This window comes from Erinaceus europaeus, chromosome 2, assembly GCF_950295315.1.
Source record: "Erinaceus europaeus chromosome 2, mEriEur2.1, whole genome shotgun sequence".
NCBI lineage: Eukaryota > Metazoa > Chordata > Mammalia > Eulipotyphla > Erinaceidae > Erinaceus > Erinaceus europaeus.
The window spans coordinates 189,930,371-189,956,705 of record NC_080163.1 but is presented as its reverse complement, the minus strand read 5'-3'; the positions used below and the strand labels follow the sequence as shown (position 1 = coordinate 189,956,705).

Sequence of the window (26,335 nt, the reverse complement as noted above, 5' to 3'; positions counted from 1 at the left end):
CTCCCTCTCCCTCTCCCTCTCCCTCTCCCTCTGCCCCTTCCCTCTCGATTTCTGGCTGTCTCTATCCAATAAGTAAATAAAGATAAAAATATAGTAAAAATATTTTCAACTTTTAGTGAGAGGTAATGCAGAAACACACACACAGAGGGAGAGGGAGAGACAGGAGACCAGAGCACCGCTCAGCTCTGGCTTATGGTAGTGTTGAGGATTGAACCTGAGACTGTTGCTGCCTAAGCATGAACGTCTTTTTGCATAACCATTAGGCCCTTAAAAGTTTTTATTTAACGGTTGGACGATGGTGTACCCAAGGTTCAAGCTCCTGCTCCCCACCTGCAGCAGGGACCCTTCAGGAGTAGTGAAGCAGGTTGTAGGTGTCTATCTCTCCTCTTGTTTCTCTCTGTCCTACCAAATAAAATAGAAAGAAAGTGGGGGGGAACCCAAAAACTCTGCGGGGAGCTGTGGATTCTAGAGCCAGCATCAGCAAAAACTCTGGAGGGAAAAAAAAAAAAAGCTTTTATTTACTTATGATGGAAAGAGCCAGTGCATCACTTTGGCATATAGAGTACTGGGGATGGAACTTCAGACCTTGTGCTTGAGAGCCCAATAGTATCTCCACTACACCCCCTTCTGGTCTCCCCCCCCCCTTAAATCAATTAATTGGTTAATGAAAGAGAGGAGGAGACAGAAGTAGAGCACTACTCTGGCACATGTGATTCCAGGGATGGGACTTCCGACCTCATGCTTGTGAGTCCAAGGCTTCACCCATACACACTGCTTCATGCTTCCATTATTTTATTTTACTTTGTTTTTGAGAGAAGGAACGAGAGAGAGAGAGCCCCCAGCACCAAAGCTTCCTTCAGTGCAATGGGAACTGGGCTCGAACCTCTGTTGAACACATGGCAAAACTGCACACTACCCCAAGTGAGCTGTTTCCTGTCCACCCCACCCCCTTTATTATTTAAGTACTGATGACTTCAGTTCTCACCTCTCAGTCTCCTTTCTACTCCCAAGCTTTAGGTCTCTTTTCCTAGTATGTCTGTCCCTATGTCTTTTCCCCTCCCTCTTCCTCACTCCATCCCTCACCACTCCTCCCTTCCTTCCTTCCTCCATTCCTTCCTTCCTTCCTTCCTTCCTGCCTTCCTCCTCTACTCTATACCTGTCTACTCAGTTCCTCCATCTTTCCCTCCAGCCTCTTCTGCCCCTCCCTTCTCTCTATCTGTCCCCTCCTCCACCCCACCCGGGTTTGACTCTTCCTCTGGGGGGTGTCGAGTTTCCGCTGGGACAAGATAGGGTTTTTTTTTTGTGTTTTTTTTTTTTTTGTAGTGGGGTTGTAACCAAAGTTGAGGGGAATAGGAGAAGTCCCCCCCAGAGGGGTTTCCTCTTGTCCCTCACTTCAGATACCAGCTCAGAATTTGAGGCATGCCCTCTTTCTCCCCCTACCCCTCTTTCCAGAGGCCTAAAATAGCAATCTGGTTAATCCAGAGTTTTTCACCTCTAGCCTAACAATTCTGCACTTTCCCCCAGGCTGCAGAACTGCCCTGGGCTGGCAAAATAGCTTGCTTGGACAGTGTGCTTCTTGGCCATGTGTGCAACCCAGGTTGTAGCCCAGCCCCCACCACATTAGAGGAAGCTCTAGTACTGTGATTTCCTCCCCCCTCTCTCTGTACCAAAAACAAACAAGCAAAATGCCTTTCTCATTTTTTTCCTCAACTACCCTCCCCCCAGCCATTCCTGTCTAGAGTGAACATGGCTTTCTTTAACCCACTGAGGGGGAAAATTAAGGAAGGAAACAAATAATAGTAAGGCTCATAGTTTCTTCTTAGCAAGTGGACAGCAGAGTCTAGGAGTTAAATTAGCATGGTCTTTGAGCTTCTCTTCTACTTGAACCACCATTTTCCAGCAAATCGCTAAGACGACCACAGCGAGAAAGAGAGGCACCTGTTGCCTGTCCTGTATGTCTTTTAGAAAGCTTGGAGTGGGGTTGGGGAGACAGCATAATGTTTCTGCAAGAAGACTTTCATGTCTAAGGCTCTGAGGTCTCAGGTCAGTCCCCAGGACCACCATAAGCCATAGCTGGCCTCTCTTTCTCTCTTTCATTAAAATAGATAAATAATAAGTAAATAGAGGAAGGCATGGAATGGGGCCAGGGAGATAACATGCCAGACCTGAGCAGTACTCTGGCAAAAAAAAAAAAAAAGCCTTTGACCACACACATTGGGATCTACAGGGAAGGTTATATTGTAGAGCAAAAAGCAATGCTGTACCACATTACCATATGCAAGGACCTGGGTTTAAGTCCCTCGTCCCCACCTGTAAGCTCCTTGAGTAATGAAGCAGTGCTGCAGGCCGAGGTCTCTACTATCTACTACTACTGCTATTACTACCGCTACCACTTTATTCTTCTCCTTCTCCTCCTCCTCCTCCTTCCTCCTTCTTCTTTCTGTCTCCCACTTCCCTCAGTTTCTCTGTGTCTATCCAAAATTAAAAAATCAATAAAATTTCGCTTTGTGCAGTGGCAGTATTGCAGCCAGAGAGGTTTATCCGAGGCGCGATTATTGCTAATTGAAAACTTTTCCCAATATCCCTCCATGACGACTTGAAATACAGTCAGCATTGGCAATTTTTGACAGTCTCTATGGAGACTGATTTAAAAAAAAATTAAAAAAAAATAAAATGACAAAGAAAAGAAAAATGTTTTAAAAAGCAAAGAAGAAAAGAAAGAAATGTGGCCCGGGAGGTGGTGCAGTGGCTAAGGCACTAGACTCTCAAGCATGAGGTCCTGAGTTCAATCCCCAACAGCACAGGTACCAGAGTGATATCTGGTTCTTAAAAAAAAGAAAGAAAGAAAAGAAAAGAAAGAAATGCTCCAGAAATGTCACTGTGGTGGAGCTGGAAGAGTCCACAGCCAGCCTGCTGACACTGAAATAAAATGCAAGATTCTTGCCAAGAGAAGTAATGTTAGTAAGTTGAGGATATATGTATATGTATATGTATATGTATATGTATATGTATATGTATATGTATATGTATATGTATATGTATATGTATATATGACATTTATTTTACCCAAGCAGTGCTCACCTCTGGTTTATGGTGGTGCTGGGGATTGAACCTGGAACCTCAGAGCCTCAGGCATGAGAGTCATTTGCAGAAACACTGTTGCCTGTCTCCCCCAGCCCTTGAATTTCTTTTCTTTTTCTTTTTTCCTTTTTTCCACCAAAATTATTGCTAGGGATAGTGCTTGCACACCTACAACATTAGTGATGGCCTTTTTTGTTTGTTTTTTATATGAGAGACATGTAGGAGAGACATCAACACTGCTCCACCATTTGTTAGGTCCTACCATTGAGCTACCACCAGTGGGGCCCCCAGGCTGAGCCTCTGTTCCTAAGCTCTGAGCGTAGCATCTGAGCCGTGTGACATCGGGACACATTGTTTAATCGCTCTGTGCCTGAGTTGACCCAACTATGCAGTAAATGTGATGATTTTCTTCAGGGGATGACTTTTTTCCCCCCTAGAACATTGCTCAACTCTGGATTATGGTGGTACTAGGAATTGAACCTGGGACCTGAGACTTGAAGGTCTTTTTAACTACACTGTGCTTTCTCCCTAGCCCAAGTCTAAGTGTCTTTTTTGTACAAATGTTTTGTAAAAATATTTATTTAATGAGAGAGAGAAAAAAAAGACAGACACATGCTCAGCTCTGGTATATGGTGGTGCTGGGGATGGAACCTGGGGCCTCACAGCCTCTAAAATGAAAGTTTTTTTCAGAACCACTATGCTATCTCCCCAGCTCAGTCCGAATATCTTAGCCTTGGAACGGTGCTTTGAATAGTGCCAGACACACATGGAGTGCGTTTAACATACACACAACTGTCCCCAGCATGCCTCCTAGGTGTCAAACTCCACCTGCCTCTCTTCACTCCTCTCACAGGTGATCTTGCTGGAAGCTGCTCCTTATTTGGCAGATGTGAGTCTGGCCCAGGCACAGGAATTTTCACTTGCCCAGTTACACAGTGCAGTAGGGAGGAAGGCAAGCGAGCCACATGTCCTTGCAGTTTCTCAAAGAATAACAGGAAACAGGCCCTGAGAGGGAGTGTGACTGGCCCAGGGTCACAGAGGTGGGAGATTGAAGAAACAGGGGCTAGGCAGGGGAGATGGCATAGTAGTTCTGCAAAGACTCTCATACCTGAGGCTCAGAGATCCTAGGTTCAATCCCCAGCACCACCATCATCCAGAGATGAGCAGTCCCTGGCCTCTCATAGAATAACTAAACCGTAAACACACACACATACACCCCAAAGCACACTTTCTTTTTTTTTTACTAGAGCACTGCTCAGCTCTGGTTTATGGTGATGCTGGAGATTGAACCTAGAACCTCAGGCCTCAGGCATGAAAGTCTTTTTGCAGAACCATTATGCTATCTCCCCAGCCTAAGCACTTTTCCTTTTATTTTTAAATACACACCAGTTGTACCCCTCCTACCCTATGGTTTTGTTAATTAATCCTTTCTTAAATAAAAAAAAATATATATATATAAAAAAAAACTTGGAGGAGGAATTGATGAGATGGGGATTCGGATTAATCCATTGATGTGTCCCTAGTGTCTTCTTTCTCCCTTCATCCACTGCCTGCAAAGAGCATCCAGACAGGAGTATGAAGTCCTGGGCTTCAGGGACAGTATAATGGTTCTGCAAAATACTTTCATGCCTGAGGCTATGAAGTCCCAGCCAAGCTCTGGTCTCTGTTTCTTCCTCTCTGCTTTTCTATTTCTCTCTCTCTCTCTCTCTCTCTCTCTCTCATTAAAATAAGAAAATAATTAAAATAAATAAATAAATAAATAAATACACACCAGTGACTTACTTATTTAGAGATAGAGGGCCAGAACATCATTCTGGCACAGGCAATGCTGGGGATCAAACTCAGGACCTCATACTTGAGAGTCCACTGTTTTATCTACTACACCACCTTCTGGGCCATCCAAACACTCATGATAATAAAGGAAAAGCTAGTTAGAGCTAGCAAGTTATCTCACCTGGATAGTGTACCTGCGTTGTGGTGCATACCGCTCAGGTTACAAGGTTGGCCACCATTATACTTGATGAATCTTTGGTGCTGTGATGTCCTTCTATCTCTCCCTCTCCCCTTTGTCTCTGTGTCCAAGCCAGGCCTGTCAACCCTGGAGCCTCCACTCTTAATAGCAGGGGTGTAGGGCTGGGGAGATAGCATAACAGTTAGGCAAAAAGCCTTCCATTGGGGGTCAGGCGGTAGCGCAGCAGGATAAGCGCACATGGCACAAAGCGCAAGGACCAGGGTAAGGATCCCAGTTTGAACCCCCGGCTCCCCACCTGCAGAGGGGTTGCTTCACAGGCAGTGAAGCAGATCTGCAGGTGTCTGTCTTTCTCTCCCCCTCTCTGTTCCCCTCCTCTCTTGATTCCTCTCTGTCCTACCCAACAACAACATCAATGACAATAATAATAATGGCAATAACAAGGGCAACAAAATGGGAAAAATGGCCTCTAGGAGCAGTGGATTCGTAGTACAGGCACAGAGCCCCAGCAATATCCTGGAAGAAGAAGAAGAAAAAAAAAAAAAAGCCTTTCATGCCTGAGGCTCCAAAGCTCCCAGGTTCAGTCCCCAGCACTACCATAAATTAGAGCTGAACAGTGCTCTGGTAAAAAAAAAAAAAAAAAAAAAAAAAAAAACAAAACCACAGCTGGGGTGTACATGGCCAGGCAATGGGGAACCTAGTAGAGTGCACACATCAAAATGTGCATGGACCTGGGTTCAAGTCTCAGGTCTCCACCTGCAGGACAGAAGCTTCACAAATGGTGAAACAATACTGCAGGTCTCTCTCTTTCTCTCTCCATCTCTGTTCTCTCCTTTGCTCTCAATTACTCCTGATCTCTCAAAAAGAGAAAGAAGGGGCCGCTGGGCACAGTGGATTCATCGGGCAGGCACTGAATCCCAGCGATCACCCTGGTGGGAGTTGAAATGAAATAAAATAGAACAAGTTGGGGTGTACTTACCTGCTCCCTAGACCCTGCTGAAGTCCTGACTTCCACGTCTCCACTCCTCTAGGCATCTACAGCAAATTCAAGCAAAGCCCGCACAGCGTGTACATGTTCTTCAACACGTCGGAGCTCCGGGAAGCGGTGCCTCAGCCTGTGTTGTTGTCGCGGGCAGAGCTGCGCCTGCAGAGGCTCAAGCTGGGCTCTGAGCAGCATGTGGAGCTGTACCAGGTGAGCCCTGGGGGCAAGGGAGGCTGGGGCATGGTGCTCCAGAGGGGCAGTCACCAGGACACGCTGGTGGATCTTGAATGATGGCAGGGGCTAGACCTTGGAGTCGTAAGCTAAACATGTAGACAGCAGGGATGTGTTTGCTGGGAAAACGGCTCAACTGGTAGAGCCCTGGACTCCAGTGCCTGAGGTTCGAGCTCTAGCACCTCATGTGTGGAGTTGTCCAGACTCCTCTTTCACTTTCTCCTCTGTCTCATGTGAATCTCTCTCTCTCTCTCTTTCTCTCTCTCTCTCTTCCATATGAACAAATAAGATGAAAGTCTTAAAAATAAGGAGTCAGGCGTAGCGCAGCGGGTTAAGTGCATGTGGCGCAAAGTGCAAGAACTGGCATTAAGGATCCCGGTTCGAGCCCCCGCCTCCCCACCTGCAGGGGAGTCACTTCACAAGCAGTGAAGCAGGTCTGTAGGTGTCTATCTTTCTCTCCCCCTGTCTGTCTTCCCCTCCTCTCTCCATTTCTCTCTGTCCTATCCAACAACGATGACAATAACAGCAACAATAATAACTACAACAATAAAAAACAACAAGGGCAACAAAAAGGAAAATAAATAAATAAAAATAAAATAGCAACAACAATAATGATTACAACAATAAAAAACAAGGACAACAAAAGAGAAAATAAATAAACCAATTTGGGGCCTGGGTGGCAGTGGATTACCCAGTTGAATGTACATGTCTCAGTGCACAAGGACCTGGATTCAAGCCTCCGGTCCCCACCTGCAGGGGGAAGCTTCACAAGTGGCGAAGCAGTGCTGCAGGTGTGTCTCTTCCCCTACCTTCCATTTCCCTTCTCCATTTCTCTCTGTCCCTTTAAAAATAAATTAATTAAAATATTTAAAAATATATTTAAAAGGAGCTGGGTGGTGGCACATCTGGTTGAGCACACATGATATAATGCACAAGGACCCAGGTTTGAGCCTCCAGTCCCCACCTGTATGGGGTCTGCTCTCTAGCTGTCCCTCTCAATTCAATTTCTATCAAACCCCAGCGATAACCCTGGAGGCAAAAAAGAAGGGGAAATGGCTGCCTGCTGTGGATTCGTATGCCAGCACTGAGCCCCAGTCATAACCCAGGTGGCAAAAAAAAAAAAAAAAAAATTCTGGACTCTGGGAAAATGTGAAAGTAGTACCCTTGTGACAACAAAACTCCTATGAGTCAACAATTTCTCTATAAAGTGAGCTGAAAAAGAAAGAAACAGGGCAAGGGAGATAGCATAATAGTTATGCAAAGAGACTTTCATGCCCACAGCTCCAAAATCCCAGGTTCTATCCCCCACACTACCATAAGCCAGAGCTGAGCAGTGCACTGGTTAAAAAGGAGTAAAAGAAAGCTAGTTAGTTCTAGACTTACAAAATCCAGGGTGTTGAATTTGCTGAAATGTGTACCCAGTGAAATCGTGTGTCTGTGTGTTTTTTTTTTTTTTTTTTTGAGTGTGTGTGTGTGTGTGTCTGTCTATGCTGGGGCTTCACCACTCTGGGCTTCCTTTTTCAGAGAGAGAGAGAGAGATCACAGTAGTGACGCTTCTCCCAGTGCCATCGTGTTCCCATGTGTCGTACTGGAGGCTCAAACCTCAGCTGCATGTCTAGCAGAACAAGCATCCTTCCAGGTGAGCTGTCTCACCAGCCCTCCTACAGGAGGCTCTTAGCAGTGTGGGTTATCAAAGCCGAGAGGGGTCTGCTATTTCACTGGTAAAGAAACTAAGGTCTAGAGAAGGAAAGGTGTTTTTTCCATGGCCCTGCAGGAGCCCAAGTATTGGAAGCCCAGTCTGGAATAATTCCTGCAGGGCCCATCATTGTGGATGTCTTAGAGGGGAGCCTAAGGACCTGGTCTGGGATGCGGTGTGATAAAAATGTGTGGGGCTGGGGGCCAGGCAGTAGAACAGTGGGTTAGGCACACATGGCACAAAGCGCAAGGACCAGCTTCAGAATCCTAGTGTGAGCTCCCGACTCCCCACCTGCAGGGGAGTCACTTCACAGGCAGTGAAGCAGGTCTGCAGGTGTCTATCTTTCTCTCCCTCTCTCTGTCTTCCCCTCCTCTCTCAATTTCTCTCTGTCCTATCTGGCAACAACAGCAATAGCAACAACAACAAAACAATGGCTTCACCACTTTCGAAGAGGGAAGCTTCACAAGTGGTGAAGCAGTGCTGCAGGTGTTTCCTTTTTTCCCTCTATCTCTACCTCTGTCTTCATCTCTCAGTTTCTCTCTGCTGAGAGAGATGGATTTGTTGTGCAGATATCAAGCGGCAGGTCCCAAGCCACAACAATAACCTTGATGATAATAAGTTGTGTGTCTGTTTGTCTATTGGGGGGGTGGAGTATGGGAAGACCAAACAGTTTCATGTCTGAGTTTCTGAGGTCATAGGTTCAATCCTCAGCACTACCATAAGCCAGAGCTGAGCAATGTTCTAATCTGCCTGTCTCTCTCATTAAAACAATAAGATAAATTAAATATTTTTTTTAAAGTGTGAGGCACTGCTGGTGGGAATGTAAATAGGTCCAACTCTCTGTGGAGAGCAGTCTGGAGAACTCTCAGAAGGCTAGAAATGGACCTACCCTATGATCCTGCAATTCCTCTCCTGGGGATATATCCTAAGGAACCCAACAGACCCATCCAAAAAGATCTGTGGATACCTATGTTTGTAGCAGCACAATTTGTAATAGCCAAAACCTGGAAGCAACCCAGGTGACCAACAACAGGTGAGTGGTTAAGCAAGTTGTGGTCTATATACACAATGGAATACTACTCATCTATCAAAAATGGTGACATCACCGTTTTCAGCCTATCATGTTAAGTGAAATAAGTCAGAAACAGAAGGATGAATATGGGATGGTCTCACTCTCAGGCAGAAGTTGAAAACAAGATCAGAAGAGAAAACACAAGTAGAACCTGAACTGGAGTTGGTGTATTACACCAAAGTAAAAGACTCTGGGGTGTGTGGGGGGAAGAGTACAGGTCCAAAAAGGATGACAGAGGACCTAGTGGGGGTTATATTGTTATGTGGAAAACTGAGAGATGTTATGCATGTACAAACGATTGTATTTACTGTCGAATGTAAACCATTAATCTCCCAATAAAGAAATAAAAAAAATTAGTGGTCTGGGAGATGGCGCAGTGATAAAGCTTTGGACTCTCAAGCTTGAGGTCCCGAGTTCGATCTCCAGCAGCACACGTGCCAGAGTGATGTCTGGTACTTTCTCTCTCCTCTTGTCTTTCTCATAAATAAATAAAATCTTTTTTAAAAAAAAGAAATAAAAAAATTAAAAATTAAAATTAAAAAAAGTGTGAGGGGGCCCAGGTGGTGGCACATCTGATTGAGTGCACACATTACCATGCACAAGGACCCAGGTTCAAGCCTCTGGTCCCTACCTGCAGTAGGAAGCTTCATGAACAGTGAAGCAGGGCTGCAGGTGTTTATCTTTCTCCATCCTCTCCCCTTCCCTCTGGATTTCTGTCTCTATTCAATAATAAAAAAAGTGCACGTATGTTTGTGACTGTGTGTGTGTGCATGCGTGCCTGTGTGCGTGTGCGTGTATGTGTATGTGTGTAGCTTCTACCCATCGTTCACTCCTCTTCCTGCAGAAACACAGCAACGATTCCTGGCGCTACCTCAGCAACCAGCTGCTGGTCCCCAGTGACTCACCCGAGTGGCTGTCCTTCGATGTCACTGCAGTGGTGAGGCAGTGGCTGAGCCAAGGAGGTGAGGATCACTCGTCCACTCCACTATCTTTCATTCTGTGTGTCTGTGCTCAAGAACCAATCATAGAGGGGAAGAGGAGATAGAGAGGGAGAGAGAAAGATACCTGGGTGAAGAAGGGCTGATTGATTTCCTGAGCATCTGCCCTGCCCTGTGTGAGGTGATGCCGGGCATGCTGCGGTTACCAAAGCAGCCCAGACAAGAGCACCTGGCATAGGACCTGTGTCCTGTGTGTCTTGTGCTTAGAAACTCTTCCTCCGGGGGTCGGGCGGTAGTGCAGCGGGTTAAGCATACGTAAAGCGCAAGGACCGGTGTAAGGATCCCGGTTCCAGCCCCCAGCTTCCCACCTGCAGGGGAGTCGCTTCACAAGCGATGAAGCAAGTCTGCAGGTGTCTTTCTCTCCCCCTCTCTGTCTTCCTCACCTCTCTCCATTTTCTCTCTGTCCTATCCAACAAGGACCACCACAATAATAATAACTACAACAATAAAACAACAAGGGCAACAAAAGGGAATAAATAAATAAATAAAATTAAAAAAAATAAAAATAAATAAACTTCTTCCACCCATGGGAGAAACCTTTCTTCTTTTCTTTAACCCTTGTATTTACTTATTATTGGATAGAGACAGAAATTGACAGGGGAGGGGGAGATAAGGAGAGAGGCAGAGAAATACCTGCAGCCCTACTTCACCGCTCGTGAAGCTTTCCCCCTGCAGGTGGGAACCAGGGGCTGGAACCCAGGTCCCTGAGCACTGTAATGTGTGTGCTTAACCAGGTGCGCCACCACCTGGCCCGAGAAACCTTTTTCCCATAGCTGTTCTGTCATCCTCCCTGTTCGTCCCCCTCCCCCCCCATCAATCTTCAAAGGAGCTGGGTGAAGAGAAAGGAACAAGGCACAGTGTTTTGTCTTTAATTTTTAATTGTTTTTTATTTGATAAGACAAAGAGACATTTAGAGGGGAAGAGGAGAGAGGGAGAGAGAAAGATACCCTCAGACCTGCTTCACTGCTTTTGAAGCTCCTCCCTTGTAGGTGGGAACAGGGGCTTGAACCTGGGCTCTTGCTCATAGTAATGTGCACTCAACTGGGTGCACCACTGCCACCTAGCCCTGAGGCACAGTGTTTGGAACAGGGCCTGGCAAGGTAGCTCCTCTGGCCAGTGCACCTTGCTATGTCATTGCTGTGACTCAGGTTCCAGCTTGGCCCCCACCACACCAGTCTCTTCAGTGCTAAGGTGTCTTTCCCTTTCTCTCCACAGATGTTTATCTTTTCTTTTTTTAAAATTCATTTATTATTGGATAGAGACAAAGAAACTGAGAGAGGGGAGAGAGAAAGAGAGAGGAGAAAGAGAGACCTGCAGCCACGGTAATATGTGCTCTCAACTAGTCCTGGGCCCAGTGTTTATATCTGAGTCAGATGAGGGGTCGGAGGGTGGAGGGGGAAAAAGAAAATAAGGACCCTGCCTTCATTGCTGCTTTTTTCTGAAAGCAAGGAAAGAAAGAAATCACCAGAGGCCTGGTAGTGTTAAACCTGATAGAGCACACACATTACAGTGCACAGGACTCAAGTTTGAGCCCCTGTACCCCCACCTGCAGGGGGTTAGTTTCATGAGTGGTGAAGCGGGTTTGCAGTTGTTACTTTTTTCTCTTTCCCCCCTTATCTTTTCCTGCTCCATGTTCCTTTCTCTCTTCTCCTTCTCCTTCTCCTCCCCCTCCTCTTCTTCTTCTTCTTCCTCCTCCTCCTCCTCCTCCCCCTCCCTCTCCCCCTCCCCCTCCCCCTCCTCCTCCTCCTCCTCCTCCTCCTCCTCCTCCTCCTCTTCTTCTTCTTCTTCTTCTTCTTCTTCTTCTTCTTCTTCCTCTTCTTTCTTCTTTCTTCTTTCTTCTTCTTTCTTTTCTCCTTTGGCACATGTTTCTTTCATGCAGAATCTCTGTCCTTTGATATAGTCCCATTTGCTTATTTCTGCTTTTGCTTCTCTTGACCAGTCCTCAAAGACATCACTGAGGCTGATGCTAAAGAACTTGCTTGTCTTTTCTTCTGTGTGCTTTATGGTTTCAAGTCTTTATTTTATTTATTTTTTTTCGTCCTGCACTATGAATACACTAATCCTGGAGGCTATTTTTTAAAAAAATATTTATTTATTCTCTTTTGTTGCTCTTGTTTTATTGTTGTAGTTATTCTTGATGTCGTTGTTGTTGGATAGGACAGAGAGAAATGGAGAGAGGAGGGGAAGACAGAGAGGGGGAGAGAAAGATAGACACCTGCAGACCAGCTTCACTGCTTGTGAAGTGACACTCCTGCAGGTGGGGAGCCGGGGGCTTGAACCGGGATCCTTACACCGGTCCTTGCACTTTGCGCCATGTGCACTTAACCCGCTGTGCTACCGCCCAACTCCCATGGAGGCTATTTTTTTCCTTTTTTTTTTTTTGCCCTTGCTTTATTATTGTTGTGGTTATTATTATTGCTGTTATTGATGTCATTGTTGTTGGACAGGACAGAGAGAACCTGAGAGAGGAGGGGAAGGCAGAGAGGAGAGAAAGATAGACACCTGCAGACCTGCTCCACCGTTTGTGATGCGACCCCCCCCCCCGCAGATGGGGAACCAGGGGCTCGAACCAGGATCCTTGTGTTGGTCCTGCACTTCACTCCATGTGTATAAGTGCACTACACTACACTACTGCCTACCCCCCCCCTTTTTTTTTTCCAGAGCACTGCTCAGCTCTAGCTTATGATGTTCAGGAGATACAATCTGGGACCTCTGAGCCTCAGGCATCAAAGTCTTTTTGCAGAACCACTATACCATCTCCCCCACACTCAAATTTTCTTTGTCCTATGAAGAAAATAAAAGATTTTTTTAAAAAGGGAGTCAGGCGGTAGCGCAGCAGGTTAAGTGCATGTGGCGCAAAGTGCAAGGACTGGCTTAAAGAACCCAGTTTGAGCCTCCGGCTCCCCACCTGCAGGAGAGTCACTTCACAGGTGGTGAAGCAGGTCTGCAGGTGTCTGTCTTTCTCTCCCCCTGTCTGTCTTCCCCTCCTCTCTCCATTTCTCTCTGTCCTATCTAACGACGGCGACATCAATAACAACAACAACAACAAGATATTTTTTAAAAAAGAGCATCCAAGGGCCCCTGTCCAGGAGCAGTGGATTTGTGATGCAGGCACCGAGCCCCAGCAATAACCCTGGAGGCAAAAATTAAAAAAAAAAACATAAATAAAATAAAAAATATTTTAAAAAATCATCAAATATAAGTTTCAGGGAGGGTAAGTTACCTGGAGAAAATTAAGTGATTGGAGGGGGTCGGGCAGTGGAGCCCTGGGTTAAATGCACATAGTATGAAGTGCAAGGACCCATTCAAGGATCCCAGTTCAAACACCTGGCTCCCTACCTGCAAGCAGTGAAGTGTCTGCAGGTGTCTCTTTCTCTCTCTATCTTCCCCTCCTCTCTCAATTTCTCTCTGTCCTATCCAATGGGGGGGGGGGAGTGGCAGTAGATTCATAGTGCAGCACTGAGGCCCAGAGATAACCCTGGAGGAAAAAAAAAAAAAAAAAAGAAGAAGAAGAAAGAGAAAATGAAGTGATTGGAGATTGGAAGTCGAGCTCATCTGAAAGGTCCTGCCATGTGTGAGGCCTGGTTTTGAGCCCCAGCACCATATAGGAATGCTGTGGCACTGGGGAAAACTCCAGTGTTGTGGTGTTTCTGTGTCTGAAATAAAAAGAGAGATAGACTAGCAGTGTTGCACAAGACTTTCGTGCATGAGACTCTGAAGTTCCAGGTTTAATGGAGAGCACCACCATCAGCCAGGGCTAAGTAGTGCTTTGGGAAAGAAATAGAGTAAAAATCACCTGACAATGGCTCTCTGGTTTTAGTAGAGTACACATAATACCATGTGCAAGGATCCATATTCAAGTCCCCACTTCCCACCTGTAGAGGGAAAAGCTTCATGAGTGATGGAGCAGTGCTGCAGGTGTCTCTCCTTTTCTCTTTCTGTCCCCCTCTCTCTGTCATATCTATTTAAAAAAAGAAAAAGAAAGAAAAAAAAAAGAAGGTAGAAGATGACTATTGGTGATGATGGATTATCCTGCAGGTACTGAGCCCTAGCGATAACACTGGTGGCAAATCAATAAATAAATAAAATACTAGGCTGGTCGGGAGTTGGGCAGTAGCGCAGCGGGTTAAGCGCAGGTGGTGCAAAGTGGAAGCACTGGCATAAGGATCCTGGTTCAATCCCCCAGCTTCCCACTTGCAAGGGAGTCGATTCACAGGCGGTGAAGCAGGTCTGCAGGTGTCTGTCTTTCTCTCCCCCTCTCTGCCTTCCCCTCCTCTCTCCATTTCTCTCTGTCCTATCCAACACTGATGACATAAATAACAATAATAACTACAACAATAAAACTAGGAGAAAAAAAGGAAAATAAATACTTTTTTTAAAAGAATGAAAAAATACTAGGCTGGTAATGGTTCATGTGATAGAACTTACACATTAACATGTACAAGGATCTGAGTTCACGCCACTAGTCCCACCTATATGGGGAAACATAAGGCGTTAAGCAGGGCTGCAGATGTCTCTCTGTCTCTCCCTATCTTCTCCTCGATTTCTGTCTCTAGAAACAAATAACAATAAAATAAAATCTTTGGGGCTGGGGAAATAGCATAATGGTTATACAAAAAGACTTTCATGGGGCTGGGGGGGGGAATAGGGCAGTAGCACATCCACTTAAGCACACATAGTACTAAGTGCAAGGACCCACACAAGGATCTGGGTTTGAACCCCCAGTTCCCCACCTGCATCGAGGTCTGCAGGTGTCAGGTTTAATCCCCACCTCTACCATAATCCAGAGTTGAGCACTGTTCTGGTAGAACAAACAAACAAACAAAAACACTTTCTAACAAAATGAAAAAATCAGTTTGGGAGCAGTAAGGTTGTGTATATTCAAGACCTCTGTGCCACAGACAGAAAGGGGGGGGGGAAGGGGTAGAGATCACACACATCACCAAGCACAAGGACCTGAGTTGAAGCCCCTGATACCTACCTACTGAGAGGGCAGCTTCGTGAGCAGTAAAGCAGGACTGTGGGTGTCTCTCTCGTCCTTCATTCTCGACTTCTCTCTTGTCTCCATCCAAAATAAATAAAATGCAAAGAGTTAAAAATGAAAAAGAAAGAAAGTGATGTCACCTATGGAGCTGGGTTGGAGAAGACATGTCCTGTGGTGTCTCTCCAAGAAGGTGACATGGAGCTGAGGCCTGTAAGAGGAGGAAGAGGCTAGTAGGCAGGAATTGAGGAAAGGCTCTGTGTGTGTGTGTGTGTGTGTGTGTGTGTGTGTGTGTGTGTGTGTGCGCGCGCGCGCGTGTGTGTGCGTGCGCGCGCGTGTGTGTACACGTACATGCACAGTGCACCCTCACTTGGCCTTCTTGTGCCCACTCTTACAGGCAAAGTCGAAGGTTTCCGCCTCAGTGCCCACTGCTCCTGTGAGAACAAAGATAACACACTCCAAGTGGACATCAATGGTGAGTTCCACCTCGCAGCCCAGCCCCCCCCCCACCAGTGACCTGCATGTGTCCAAGAGCCCCTCCCCAGCAGTGTGTGTGAATCTCCCCCCACCCGGCATAAATGTGAATGTGTCTCTCTAACTTTCACCCTTGACTCTCAAACCAAAGTAGGGTTCAGTGCCAGCCGCCGGGGGGACCTGGCCACCATCTATGGCATGAACCGGCCCTTCCTCCTCCTCATGGCCACCCCACTGGAGCGGGCCCAGCAGATGCAGAGTTCCAGGCACCGCAGAGCCCTGGACACCAGCTACTGCTTCAGGTGAGCCCTGTGCCCCTCCCCTGGGCTGCAAGTCTGCTATTTAGGGGCTGGGCACCATTTGAGAGGGGTTCCCGACTGGGGTTCAGCTTGGGCTAGTATTTCCCACAGCCTTGGAGAGGGTGCGGTGTGAATCTCTCAGGATGCTGGGGATCCTCACACATAGAGCTGGGGTTGGCTTTCTCACTGGTATGTTGGAATCAGAGGCTCATAATGTTGACCCCTGAGAATGTCAGGGTTTGGTGTCAGACTCCTATCTTGTTGGCATGATGGGATTCTAGAATGCCCAGAAATTCTCAGAAGCCAGAATTTGGTCATGTTGGCTGGGGACTGAGGATGTTAAGAGTCGAAGCTGGAATGTTGGAGTTTTGGAATGGGGGTTGAAAATTGGAAGATTAGCTGGTTTGGGTTTCTGTACCACTGACAGATTAGATTTGGGATGTTGGGATTTGAATACTGGACTCAGAATGATGATAGATTTTTTTTTGTGTGTGTGTGTGTTAAAAGGTGGCAGAAATAGCATAAATGGTTCTGCGAAAGACTTTCATGCCTGAGGCTTCCAGTTCCCAGGTCCAGTCCTATGCATCACCATAAGATAGAGCTGAGCAGTGCTGTGGTTAAAAAAAAAAATTGTGTTAAAATATTAGCACCTGCTGAATGAAGTTTGAGGTTCAATCCCCAGCACCACTGTAAGTCAGAGTTGAGCAGTGTTCTGATTAAAAAAAAAAAGGAGTCGGGTGGTAGCACAGTGGGTTAAGCGCACATGGCGCAAAGTGCAAGGACTGGCTTTAGGATCCTAGTCTAGGATCCTGGTTCGAGACACTGGCTCCCCACCTGCAGGAGAGTCGCTTTACAGGCAGTGAAGCAGGTCTGCAGGTGTCTGTCTTTCTCTCCCCCTCTGTCTTCCCCTCCTCTCTCCATTTCTCTCTATCCTATCTAACAATGAAGACATCAGTAATAATAATAACTACAACAACAATAAAAAAACAAGGGCAACAAAAGGGAGATAAATAAATATTTTTAAAGTACATACATGTAGTAATAATATATGTATATATAATAAGCCAGAGTTGAGTAGTGCTATAGCAAAAACAATATTTATGGGAGTTGGGTGGTAGCACACTGGGTTAAGTACAGGTGGTGCAAAGCACAAGGACTGGAGTAAGGGGCCCAGTTAGAGCCTCCGGCTCCCCACCTCCAGGGGAGTCCCTTCACAAGAGGTGAAATAGGTCTGCAGGTGTCAATCTTTCTCTTCTCCTCTGTGTCTTCCCCTCCTCTCCATTTCTCTCTGTCCTATCCAACGACGACAACAACAATAAAACAACGGGCAACAAAAGGGAATAAATAAATAAATAATAATATTTATATGATAATAATAATAGTGCCTGTTGAGACCTAAAGGTGGCACAGTGGTTATAGCCTTGGCCTCTCAAGCATGAGATCCTGAACTCAGTCCCTGGCATCACATGAGCCAGAATGATGCTCTGGTTCTCTTTCCCTTGCTCTTACGAGTTAATAAATAAGCATATGTATATTTTTAATTTAGCAATGGGGGTCAGGTGGTAGCACACCTGATTAAGCACACAGGTTAAAGTACACAGGGACCCAGGTTCAAGCCATGGTCCTCACCTGCAGAGGGGGAATCTTCACAGGCAGTGAAGCAGTGTTACAGGTGTTTTTCTTCCTCCCTCTCGCCTTCCCCCTCAGTTTCCCCCTGTCCTATCAAATAGAATGGAAGGAAGGAGAAAAGAAAGGAAGGGAGGAGAGGGAGGGAGGGAGGTGGGAAGGAAGTAATGAAGGAAGAGGGACCACTGGGAGTGGTAAATTCATTGTGCAGGCAGACACCAAGTCCCAGTGATAACCCCTCTGGCAGAAAAAAAAAAGTCTTACTAATAATGGAATTGAAGAAAACCAGGGTATCGACACCCTCGAGTGTTGGGACTGTTGAATGAGAAAGTAGCAGTTTGGAGGTCTTGAGCAATAGGCTCAGGTTTGTGTAATGGTGGGAAGGAGATAGCTCACCTGGCAGCATGCACACTTTCCCATGCCCAGGGACCTGAGTTCAAGGCGCCTGTCACCATATGGGAACAGCTGCACAGGAGAAGCTTCACAAATGGTAGAGCAGTACTGTGATGTCTCTGCTTCTCTCTTCCTCTTTCTGTATCTCATGGAGAGAGGGAGAGGGAGAGACTCTCCTGGGTCTTAAGAACCCCCAGTGGGAGTCGGGCGGTAGTGCAGTGGGTTAAGCGCACTTGGCACAAAGCACAAGGACCAGTGTGATGATCCTGGTTTGAGCCCCTGGCTCCCCACCTACACAGGAGTCACTTCACAGGCGGTGAAGCAGGTCTGCAGGTGTCTATCTTTCTCTCCTCCTCTCTGTCTTCCCCTCCTCTCTCCATTTCTCTCTGTCCTATCCAACAACAACAACAACAATAATAATTACAACAATAAAACAACAAGGGCAACAAAAGGGAATAAATAAATAAATATTTTTAAAAAAGATTTTTAAAAATATTTATCTATTTCCTTTTTGTTGCCCTTGTTGTTTTTATTGTTGTTGTTGTCGTTGCCTGTGAAGCGACTCCCCTGCAGGTGGGGAGCCGGGGTTCGAACCGGGATCCTTATGCCGGTCCTTGTGCTTTGTGCCACCTGCGCTTAACCCGCTGCGCTACAGCCCGACTCCCTATTTTTAAAAATCTTAAAAAAAAAAAGAACCCCCAGCAAAAAAACCCTGGCAGAAAAAAAAAAAGAAAGAAAGAAAGAGAGGAATGTTGAAATGCACTGTTGAAATACTAGTATACAAGAATGCCAAGAGCTGGAAAATGGGGTAGCTGGAGATACTGCCAGAGAGCTCGAATCCTAATCTTAATGCTGGAGTTCTGCATCCTAAGGAAATTGAAATGAGTCGGCAATAGATTATGTGTTGTTTTGCCATATGCACTTTGGTCTCAATCTGTGTGTGTGTGTGTGTGTGTGTGTGTGTGTCTCCATCTGAAAAAAAAAAATGAAAAGGAGGCTGGTCAGTGGTTTACTCAGTTAACTGCACATAGTACTAAGCACAAGGACCCATGCAAGGATCTGGGTTTGGGCCCCCAATCCCCACCTGCAGGGGGGATGCGTCACAAGCAGCAAAGCAGGTCTGCAGCTGTCTATCTCTCTCCCTTTCTATCTTCCCCACCCCTTTCAATTTCTCTCTATCCTGTCCAATAAAAAATGGAAAAGATGGCCACCAGGAGCAGCGGATTCGTAGTGTTAGCACTGAGCCCCAGTGATTATTCTGAAGGCAAAAAAGAAAAGAAAAAATAAAGTAAGTTGAAATGTTGGATTCCTGCATTGTTGAAAACCAGAGTTAGAATGCTATGGATTTAGGATGATAATTAACCTTTCCCTTCATTGTTTGGTATTTAGTTGATACCTCTGGGCTTTGGAGTCTGCTGTTCCCATTCTAGAAAGTCAGCTCTGAGGGCCAGGTGGTGGCACATCTCGCACACGTTACAATGTGCAAGGACCAGGGTTCAAGCTCCCAGTCCCCACTTTAGGGGAAAAGCTTTGTAAGTGGTGAAGCAGTGTTGCATGTGTCCCTCTGTTTATCACCCACTCCCCTCTCGATTTCTGACTGTCTCTATCCAGTAAATAAATATAATACAAAATTTTAAAAAATAGTAAGTAGGGTGGAGGGTAGACAGCATAATGGTTATGCAAACAGACTCTCATGCCTGAGGCTCCAAAGTCCCAGGTTCAATCCCCTGTACCACCGTAAACCAGAACTGAACAGTACTCTGGTTATAAATAAATAAATAAATAAATAAATAAATAAAATAAAAATAAAAAGTAAGTCAGCTCTGCTCCCAGGTCCCTTCATCTCTAGGCCCTGTGGTTGTCCCAGGAATATGTAAATGGATTAAGATTTGAGGCATTGGCACACCTGGTTGAGCACACATGCTACAATGCGCAAGGACCTGGGTTCAAGCCCTTGGTCCCCACCTGCAGGGGGAAAGCTTCATGAGTGGTGAAGCAGGTCTGTAGGTGCTTCTCCCTTTTAAAAAAAAATTATTTTATTTATTATTAAAAATATTTATATGTTTATTTATTCCCTTTTGTTGCTCTAGTTGTTTTATTGTTGTAGTCATTGTTGGATAGGACAGAGAGAAATAGAGAGAGGAGGGGAAGACAGAGAGAGGGAGAGAAAGATAGACACCTGCAGACCTGCTTTACCGCTTGTGAAGCGACTCCCCTGCAGGTGGGGAGCCAGGGGGTTGAACCGGGTATTTATTTTATTTTTAAGAGAGATGCAGAGAGAGACAGAGAGAAACACCAGAGCACTGCTCAGCTCTGACTTATGGTGGGGAATGAACCTGGGACTTAAAAGCCTCAGGCATGAGAGTCTGTTTGCATAACCATTATACTGTCACCCCCACTCTCTCTCCCTCTCTTATCTCACCCTCCCCTCTCAGTTTCTGGCTATCTCTGTCCAATAAATAAAGATCATAAAAATTAAAAAAATAAAAAAGATCTAAGGCATCAGTAGCTGACAGCATGGCTAAGAGAGGCAATGAGCTTTCATAGAGAAGCAGAGAGAAAGAGATCACAGCCCCAAAGCTTCCTTCAGTGCGGTGATGGCTGGGCTTGAACTTGGGTGTTGGACCTAGCAGAGCAGTGCACTACTCAGGTGAGCTGTTTTGCCGGCCCTGTTGCGCTTGTTTTAGTCCTTGGTGCTCCCATGTGATGCCAGGGACCAAAGCTGGGGCCTCACACATGCACTTTCCTTCCTGCTGAGTCACCTCCTCCACCCCCACTCATTTTTCTTATGTGGTATTGTGGTTATGCTCGAAAATAGTCCTCATTTTCTTGGACGTACGCATTGAAATATTTATGGATGAGATGATATGGTGGATGACATGAGTCTCAAAATCATCTGGTAAAAAAAAATATCATCTGGTGGAGGAGGAAGAGAGTTGGGGTGGAGATATAGTGAAGTTGGTGACAACAGATGTGATGGGGACTTGAGGCTCTATATCATGGTTTTATGTATTTACTCTCAGTTATTTATTTTCTCATATGCTCTGGCTTAGGGTGGTGCTGGGGATAGAACCGTTAGTGCCTCAGGCATGAGCCTTTTTTTTTTATAATCATTATGCTATCTCCCCAGCTTTAATATAGTAGTTTCTGCTCTTTCTTCCTTTATCTTTTTCTTTCTTTCTTTCTTTTTCTTTTTTCTTTCACCGTGGTTATTGCTGGGATTTGGTATCTGCACAAATTCACCACTCCCAGTGGTGATATCTTTCTTTCTTTTTTGAATTTATTTTTTATTATCTTTATTTATTGGATAGAGACAGCCAGAAATGGAGAGGAGAAAGGGAGATAGAGAGGGAGAAAGACAGACAGACACCTGCAGCCCTGCTTTCACCACTCATGAAGCTGGCCAGCGGACCCCTCCCCCCAAACCCAAGGCAGATGTGGGGTCTTGGAGCCTACTCTGGATAGGTTGGGCCCTGCCAGGTCCTGAGAGAGTCTTTGAAGCCTTTTTTCAAATTTATTTTTTATTTTGTTATTATTAGTTTAGGTAGAGGCAGAGAGAGAAAGAATAGGAGACCACAGCACCAAAGCTTCCTCTAATGCAGTGGAGGCCTGGTTCGAACCTGAGTCGTGTGCATAGCAAAGCAGTGTACTATCCAGGTGAGTTGTTTCCAGTCCACAGGGTTCTGCAGGGGTCATCACCATGAGTGTGACAGGGCTTCAGCCAGCAGACCCCAGGATACTAACATGTGGATGAGGGAATGTACCTCAGAGTCACCTGGAGGGCTGGCTAAATGTCCCCCAAACCCAGTTTCTGATATGGTGGATTTGGGGTGAGAACTGTCAATATTGCATTTCCCACTAATTCCCAAGCCATGCTGCCACTGGTTCAGACACCCTACTTGTAGAACAACCATAGGGGGCCCTGGTGGTGGTGGACCCACTTAGTGTACGTGGTATGATGCTCAAGGACCCACGCAAGGATCCAGGTTTGATCCCCCACTCCCTACCTGCAGAGGGGTTGCTTCACAATTGGTGAAGCAGGTCTGCAAGTGTCTGTCTTCCTCTCGCCCTCTCTGTCTCCCCCTCCTCTCTCAATTTCTCTCTGTCCTAGCCAATAAAATGGAAGGAAAAAAAAAAAGGCTGCCAGGAGCAGTAGATTCATAGTATAGGCACAGAACCCCTGGGGGGAAACAAAAAAAAAGCCACGTAAGATAATAGAATCACAGACTCCTCATGTCTAAGCACCTCCAAAACCCAGTGAGTTGGGTGGGAAATTATAGATTTTTCCTGACAGGGGCTAGGGAGATATAGTTCATTTGATTGTCTGTGAACCTTACCATACGTGAGGCCCTGGGTTCAAGCCCAGGCTCCACATCAGGACACCACAGATGACACTGGTTGAACTCCAGGAATGGTGGAGTGGTGCTGTGGTTTCTCTCTTTTACTCTGTCTCTCTCTCCCTCTATCTAAAATAAAATACTGGCCTAGGGAGGCTGCTCATCAGTATCATGCATATATGAAGTCTTGGGGTCACTTCCTGGCACCATGTCAAAAATAAGTGAATAGGGGTCACGTGGTGGGGTACCCGGTTAAGTGCTCATAATTACAATGCATGAGGACCCAAGTTCAAGCTCCCAGTCCCACCTGTGGGGGGAAGCTTCATGAGGAGTGGTCATCTCTCCTTCTCTCTCTCTCACCTTCTATCAAAAACAAACGACTGGGGACCAGGCAAAGTGCAAGGGCCAGCGTAAGGATCCCGGTGTAAGGACCAGCCTAAGTTCAAGCCCCCAGCTTCCCACCTGCAGGGGAGTCACTTCACAAGTGGTGAAGCAGGTCTACAGGTGTCTATCTTTCTCTCCCTCTCTCTGTCTTCCCCTACTCTCTGATTTCTCTCTGTCCTATCCAATAACAATGACAGCAATAACAACAACAACAATAATAATGGTAAACAAGGACAACAAAAAGGAAAAAATAGCCTCTAGGAGCAGTGGACCGTAATGTAGGCACTGAGCCCCAGCAATAACCTTGGAGGCAAAAACAAACAAACAAACAAACAAAAACACAGCTGGGGTGGCCAGGCAGTGGCTCACATCACTATGCACAAGGACCTGGATTCCGAGCCCCTACTCCCCATCTACAGGGAGGAAGTGTACAAACAGTGAAGTAGGTCTTCAGGTCTGTCTATCTATCTATCTATCTATCTATCTCTATCTATCTAATCTATCCATCTTCTCCTCCCCTCTCAATTTCTCTCTGTCCTATACAGTAAAATGAGGTGGGGGGGGGAGGGAAAAATAGCCACTGGGAGTGGTAGATTCATGGTGCCTGTACCAAATGCCAGCGACAATCCTAGTGGCAAAATAAATAAATGAATAACTGCTGGGAACTGTAGAATTGTGCAGGCACAAGCCCCACTTGAGAACCCTGCTGACAAAAATAAATAAAAATAAATTGATAGGGGTTGGGAAAATGACACCGTAGTTTATGCAACATACTCACTCTTGAGGCACCAGAGGCCCCTAGTTCAATCCCCAGCACCACTATAAGCCAGAAAGATAAATAAAGATTATTCCAAACAGTGTTTCTTCCCCTTTTATGAAGCAGGAAGCCTTTGAGATACCAAAAGCCAGAAGTCTCTTCCCCCAGAAATACCCACATTCATACACATACACGCATATGGTTTCAGGGGTGCAGGAACTTCTCTGAGCCCAGACATGGACTTCCCAAAGCCACCTTGGCCTTCAAATTAACAGCCTGTAACTGGAGAGATGGCCCAGCTGACACAGCATTGGACTTAGGTGCCTGGGGTCGCCTGCACCTGCAAGTGATGCTCTGGTCCTCCCCCCAGGTACCCCCCTCGTGAAATAAATAAATAGCCTTTTAAAAAAACATAAATGTAGGGGAGTGGGTGGTGGTACACGTGGTTAAGCACACATATTACTAAGCGCAAGGACCCAGGTTCGAGCTTCCACTCCCCACCTGCAGAGGGTCCGTTTCATGAGTAGTGAATCAGGTCTGCAGGTATCTCTCTTTCTCTTCTTCTATCTCCTCAACTCTTTTCAATTTCTCTCTATCCTATCTAATAGAAATTAGAGAAAAAAAGGGGGGCTGGGGGACAGTAAACTGGCCACTAGGTACAGTGAATTCATTGCACTGGCATCAAGCCCCTGGCAGCAATAAAAATAAATAAATAAATAAATAAATAACCGGGGGTCAGGCGGTAGCGCAGCAGGTTAAGTGCATGTGGTGCAAAGCGCAAGGACTGGTGTGAGGATCCCACCAGTTCGAGCCCCCGGCTCCCCACCTGCAGGGGAGTTGCTTCACAGGCAGTGAAGCAGGTCTGCAGGTGTCTGTCTTTCTCTCCCCCTGTCTTCCCTTCCTCTCTCCATTTCTCTCTGTCCTATCCAACAACGAACGACATCAACAATAACAATAATAACCACAACAAGGCTACAACAAAAGGGGGGAAAATGACCTCCAGGAGCAGTGGATTTATGATGCAGGCACTAAGCCCCAGCAATAACCCTGGAGGCAATAAGATAAAATAAAAACCCATAAATATATTGTCTTACAAATTAGGGGTGGGCTTGAGAGACAGCATAATGGTTATACAAAAAAAAACAAAAAACACTTTCATGCCTGAGAAACAGCAGTGGTCCTAGGTTCAATCCCAATTACCACCATCAGCCCAAGCTGAGCAGTACTGTGGTAAGGGGGGAAAAGTAAGGCCAGGGAAATATCTCACTTTGATAGTGTACTGTTTTTGCATGTGCTTTTCCTGATTTCAAAGTAACACAAACCCACTGTCATGAATTTGGGGACAAAAATAAGGGGGTGGGTGGGTGGTAGTACACTTGGTTAATCACACATATTACCAAGTGCAAAGACCTGGGTTCGAGCCCCTGCTTCCCACCTGCAAGGGGCTGCTTCACAAGCATGAAACAGGTCTGAGGTGTCTTTCTCTCCTTCTCTCTCCTTGTCCTCTCTCACTTTCTCTCTGTCCTATCCAATTAAAAAAAAAAAAGGCTGCTGGGAGTGGTGGATTCGTATTGCCAGCACTAAGCCCCAGTGATAACCTTGGTGGTAATTTAAAATAAGAAAGAACTTGAAAAAATAAAATACAGAAAGGGGCCAGTTAAATAGCTCACTTGGGTATGTGCTGCTTTTGTCATGTGCCTGACTTAGGTTCCAGCCCAGCCCCTTCCACATTCAACAAAAGTTTCAATATTGTGGTCTCTTGAGTTCTGGCCCCCACCCCCCTCTCTCCACATAAATTTTAAAAGATACAGAAAGGGGGCCGATGGTAGTGCACCAGGTTAAATGCATACATTGTGACACACAAGGACCCGTGCAAGGATCCCAGTTTGAGCCCCCAGCTTCCCACCTGCAGGGGGGTCACTTTACAAGCGGTGAAGCAGGTCTGCAGGTGTCTATCTTTCTCTCTTCCCTCTCTATCTTCCCCTCCTCTCTCAATTTCTCTCTGTCCTATCCAATAAAAAATGGCCTCCAAGAGCAGTGGATTTGTAGTGCAGGCACTTCTTCTTCTTCTAGCGTTTGCCCTTCTTCCGTAGCCAGTCAACAGGTCAGGTTGAAAGCTGTCAGGAGCTGCTTGTTGCTGGCTTTGAAAGTGACTGGGATCCATGTGGATTCAGTCGGCTAGGAAGGATCGTCAGTTTCCTCAATGAATGGGTACTCACGGGATGCACCATGAGAAGGTCGATCCAATGCAGGCACTAAGCCCTAGCGATAACCCTGGAGGCAAAAAAAAGATACAGAAAGATAGTGCCGTCACACTACCAAATTATGAAGTCACCGGCAGCATTTCCTTCTAAGCCTTTCAGTGTAACACAGAATTTGGGTCCTGCTGCACCTGTAGCTTTACATAGTGTTTCTATTTCATGTGGTGACCATGTAATATCAAGGGTTCCGAGTTGCCTGTGAGTCAGGTTTTCTGGTCAAACTCCTCACCCTCTGCAGCCTTACTGTAGAGACCAAAATGCCTCAGGTCCTTTCAAACAAGTCAGACCTGGGCCGTGGGGCTGGGAAGGACTGGCCATTTGATCTGAACATGGGACAGAGATCATTAGTTCTTCTTTTCTTTTTCCTTTTTTTTTTTCTTTGTTCTTTTGTTTTACCATAGCACACTGCTCAGCTCTAGTTTATGGTGGTGCTGGGGATTGAACCTGGGGCCTTTGGTGCATCAGCCATGAAAGACTTTTTGCATAACTTTTGTGTTGTCTCCCAGCTTGAGTTCATGTTTGCTTTTATTTTATACTTATTTATTTGATAGAAACAGAAATTAGGAGGGGAGGGGGATAGAGAGGGAGAGAGAAAGAGACAGCTACAGCTCTGCTTCACCACTCATGAGGATTGCCCCCCCCCCTTACCCCCCACACATAGGGACCCGAGGCTTGATCCTGGGCCCTTGTGCATTATAACATGTGTGATCAACAAGTTATGCCACCACCCGGCCTCGAGTTCATATTTCTCAAACACATTCTTCACCATTGTGCTTTTAAAAAATTACAGGGGC

General features: G+C 46.0%; 1 protein-coding gene, 1 long non-coding RNA gene and 1 other non-coding gene across 5 annotated transcripts in view; 2 read left to right on the top strand and 1 right to left on the bottom strand.

Moving 5' to 3' along the window:
- The window catches only part of TGFB1 (transforming growth factor beta 1), a 31,851-nt gene that overhangs the window by 1,971 nt on the left and 3,545 nt on the right, over positions 1-26,335 (top strand). Inside the window, exons 2-5 of one of the 2 annotated variants that reach the window (XM_007536592.3) lie at positions 6,082-6,242; positions 9,876-9,993; positions 15,408-15,485; positions 15,639-15,786. In XM_007536592.3, the coding sequence (XP_007536654.1) occupies positions 6,082-6,242; positions 9,876-9,993; positions 15,408-15,485; positions 15,639-15,786 (505 nt within the window). Of the gene's footprint in view, positions 1-6,081; positions 6,243-9,875; positions 9,994-15,407; positions 15,486-15,635; positions 15,787-26,335 lie in introns of both variants that reach the window. The other variant, XM_016194080.2, reaches the window with a different exon arrangement.
- On the bottom strand, positions 90-6,168 carry LOC132536829 (uncharacterized). Of its 2 annotated transcripts, none has more exons than XR_009548371.1 (3): positions 6,030-6,168; positions 4,864-5,214; positions 90-4,478 (listed from the first exon to the last, which is right to left on the bottom strand). It is a non-coding gene; the product is annotated as an uncharacterized LOC132536829 (long non-coding RNA). The 2 variants fall into 2 exon arrangements; XR_009548370.1 differs by having other exon boundaries at positions 90-489; positions 5,036-5,214.
- LOC132537129 (U4 spliceosomal RNA) lies at positions 2,502-2,642 on the top strand. The gene has a single exon (XR_009548597.1). It is a non-coding gene; the product is annotated as a U4 spliceosomal RNA (small nuclear RNA).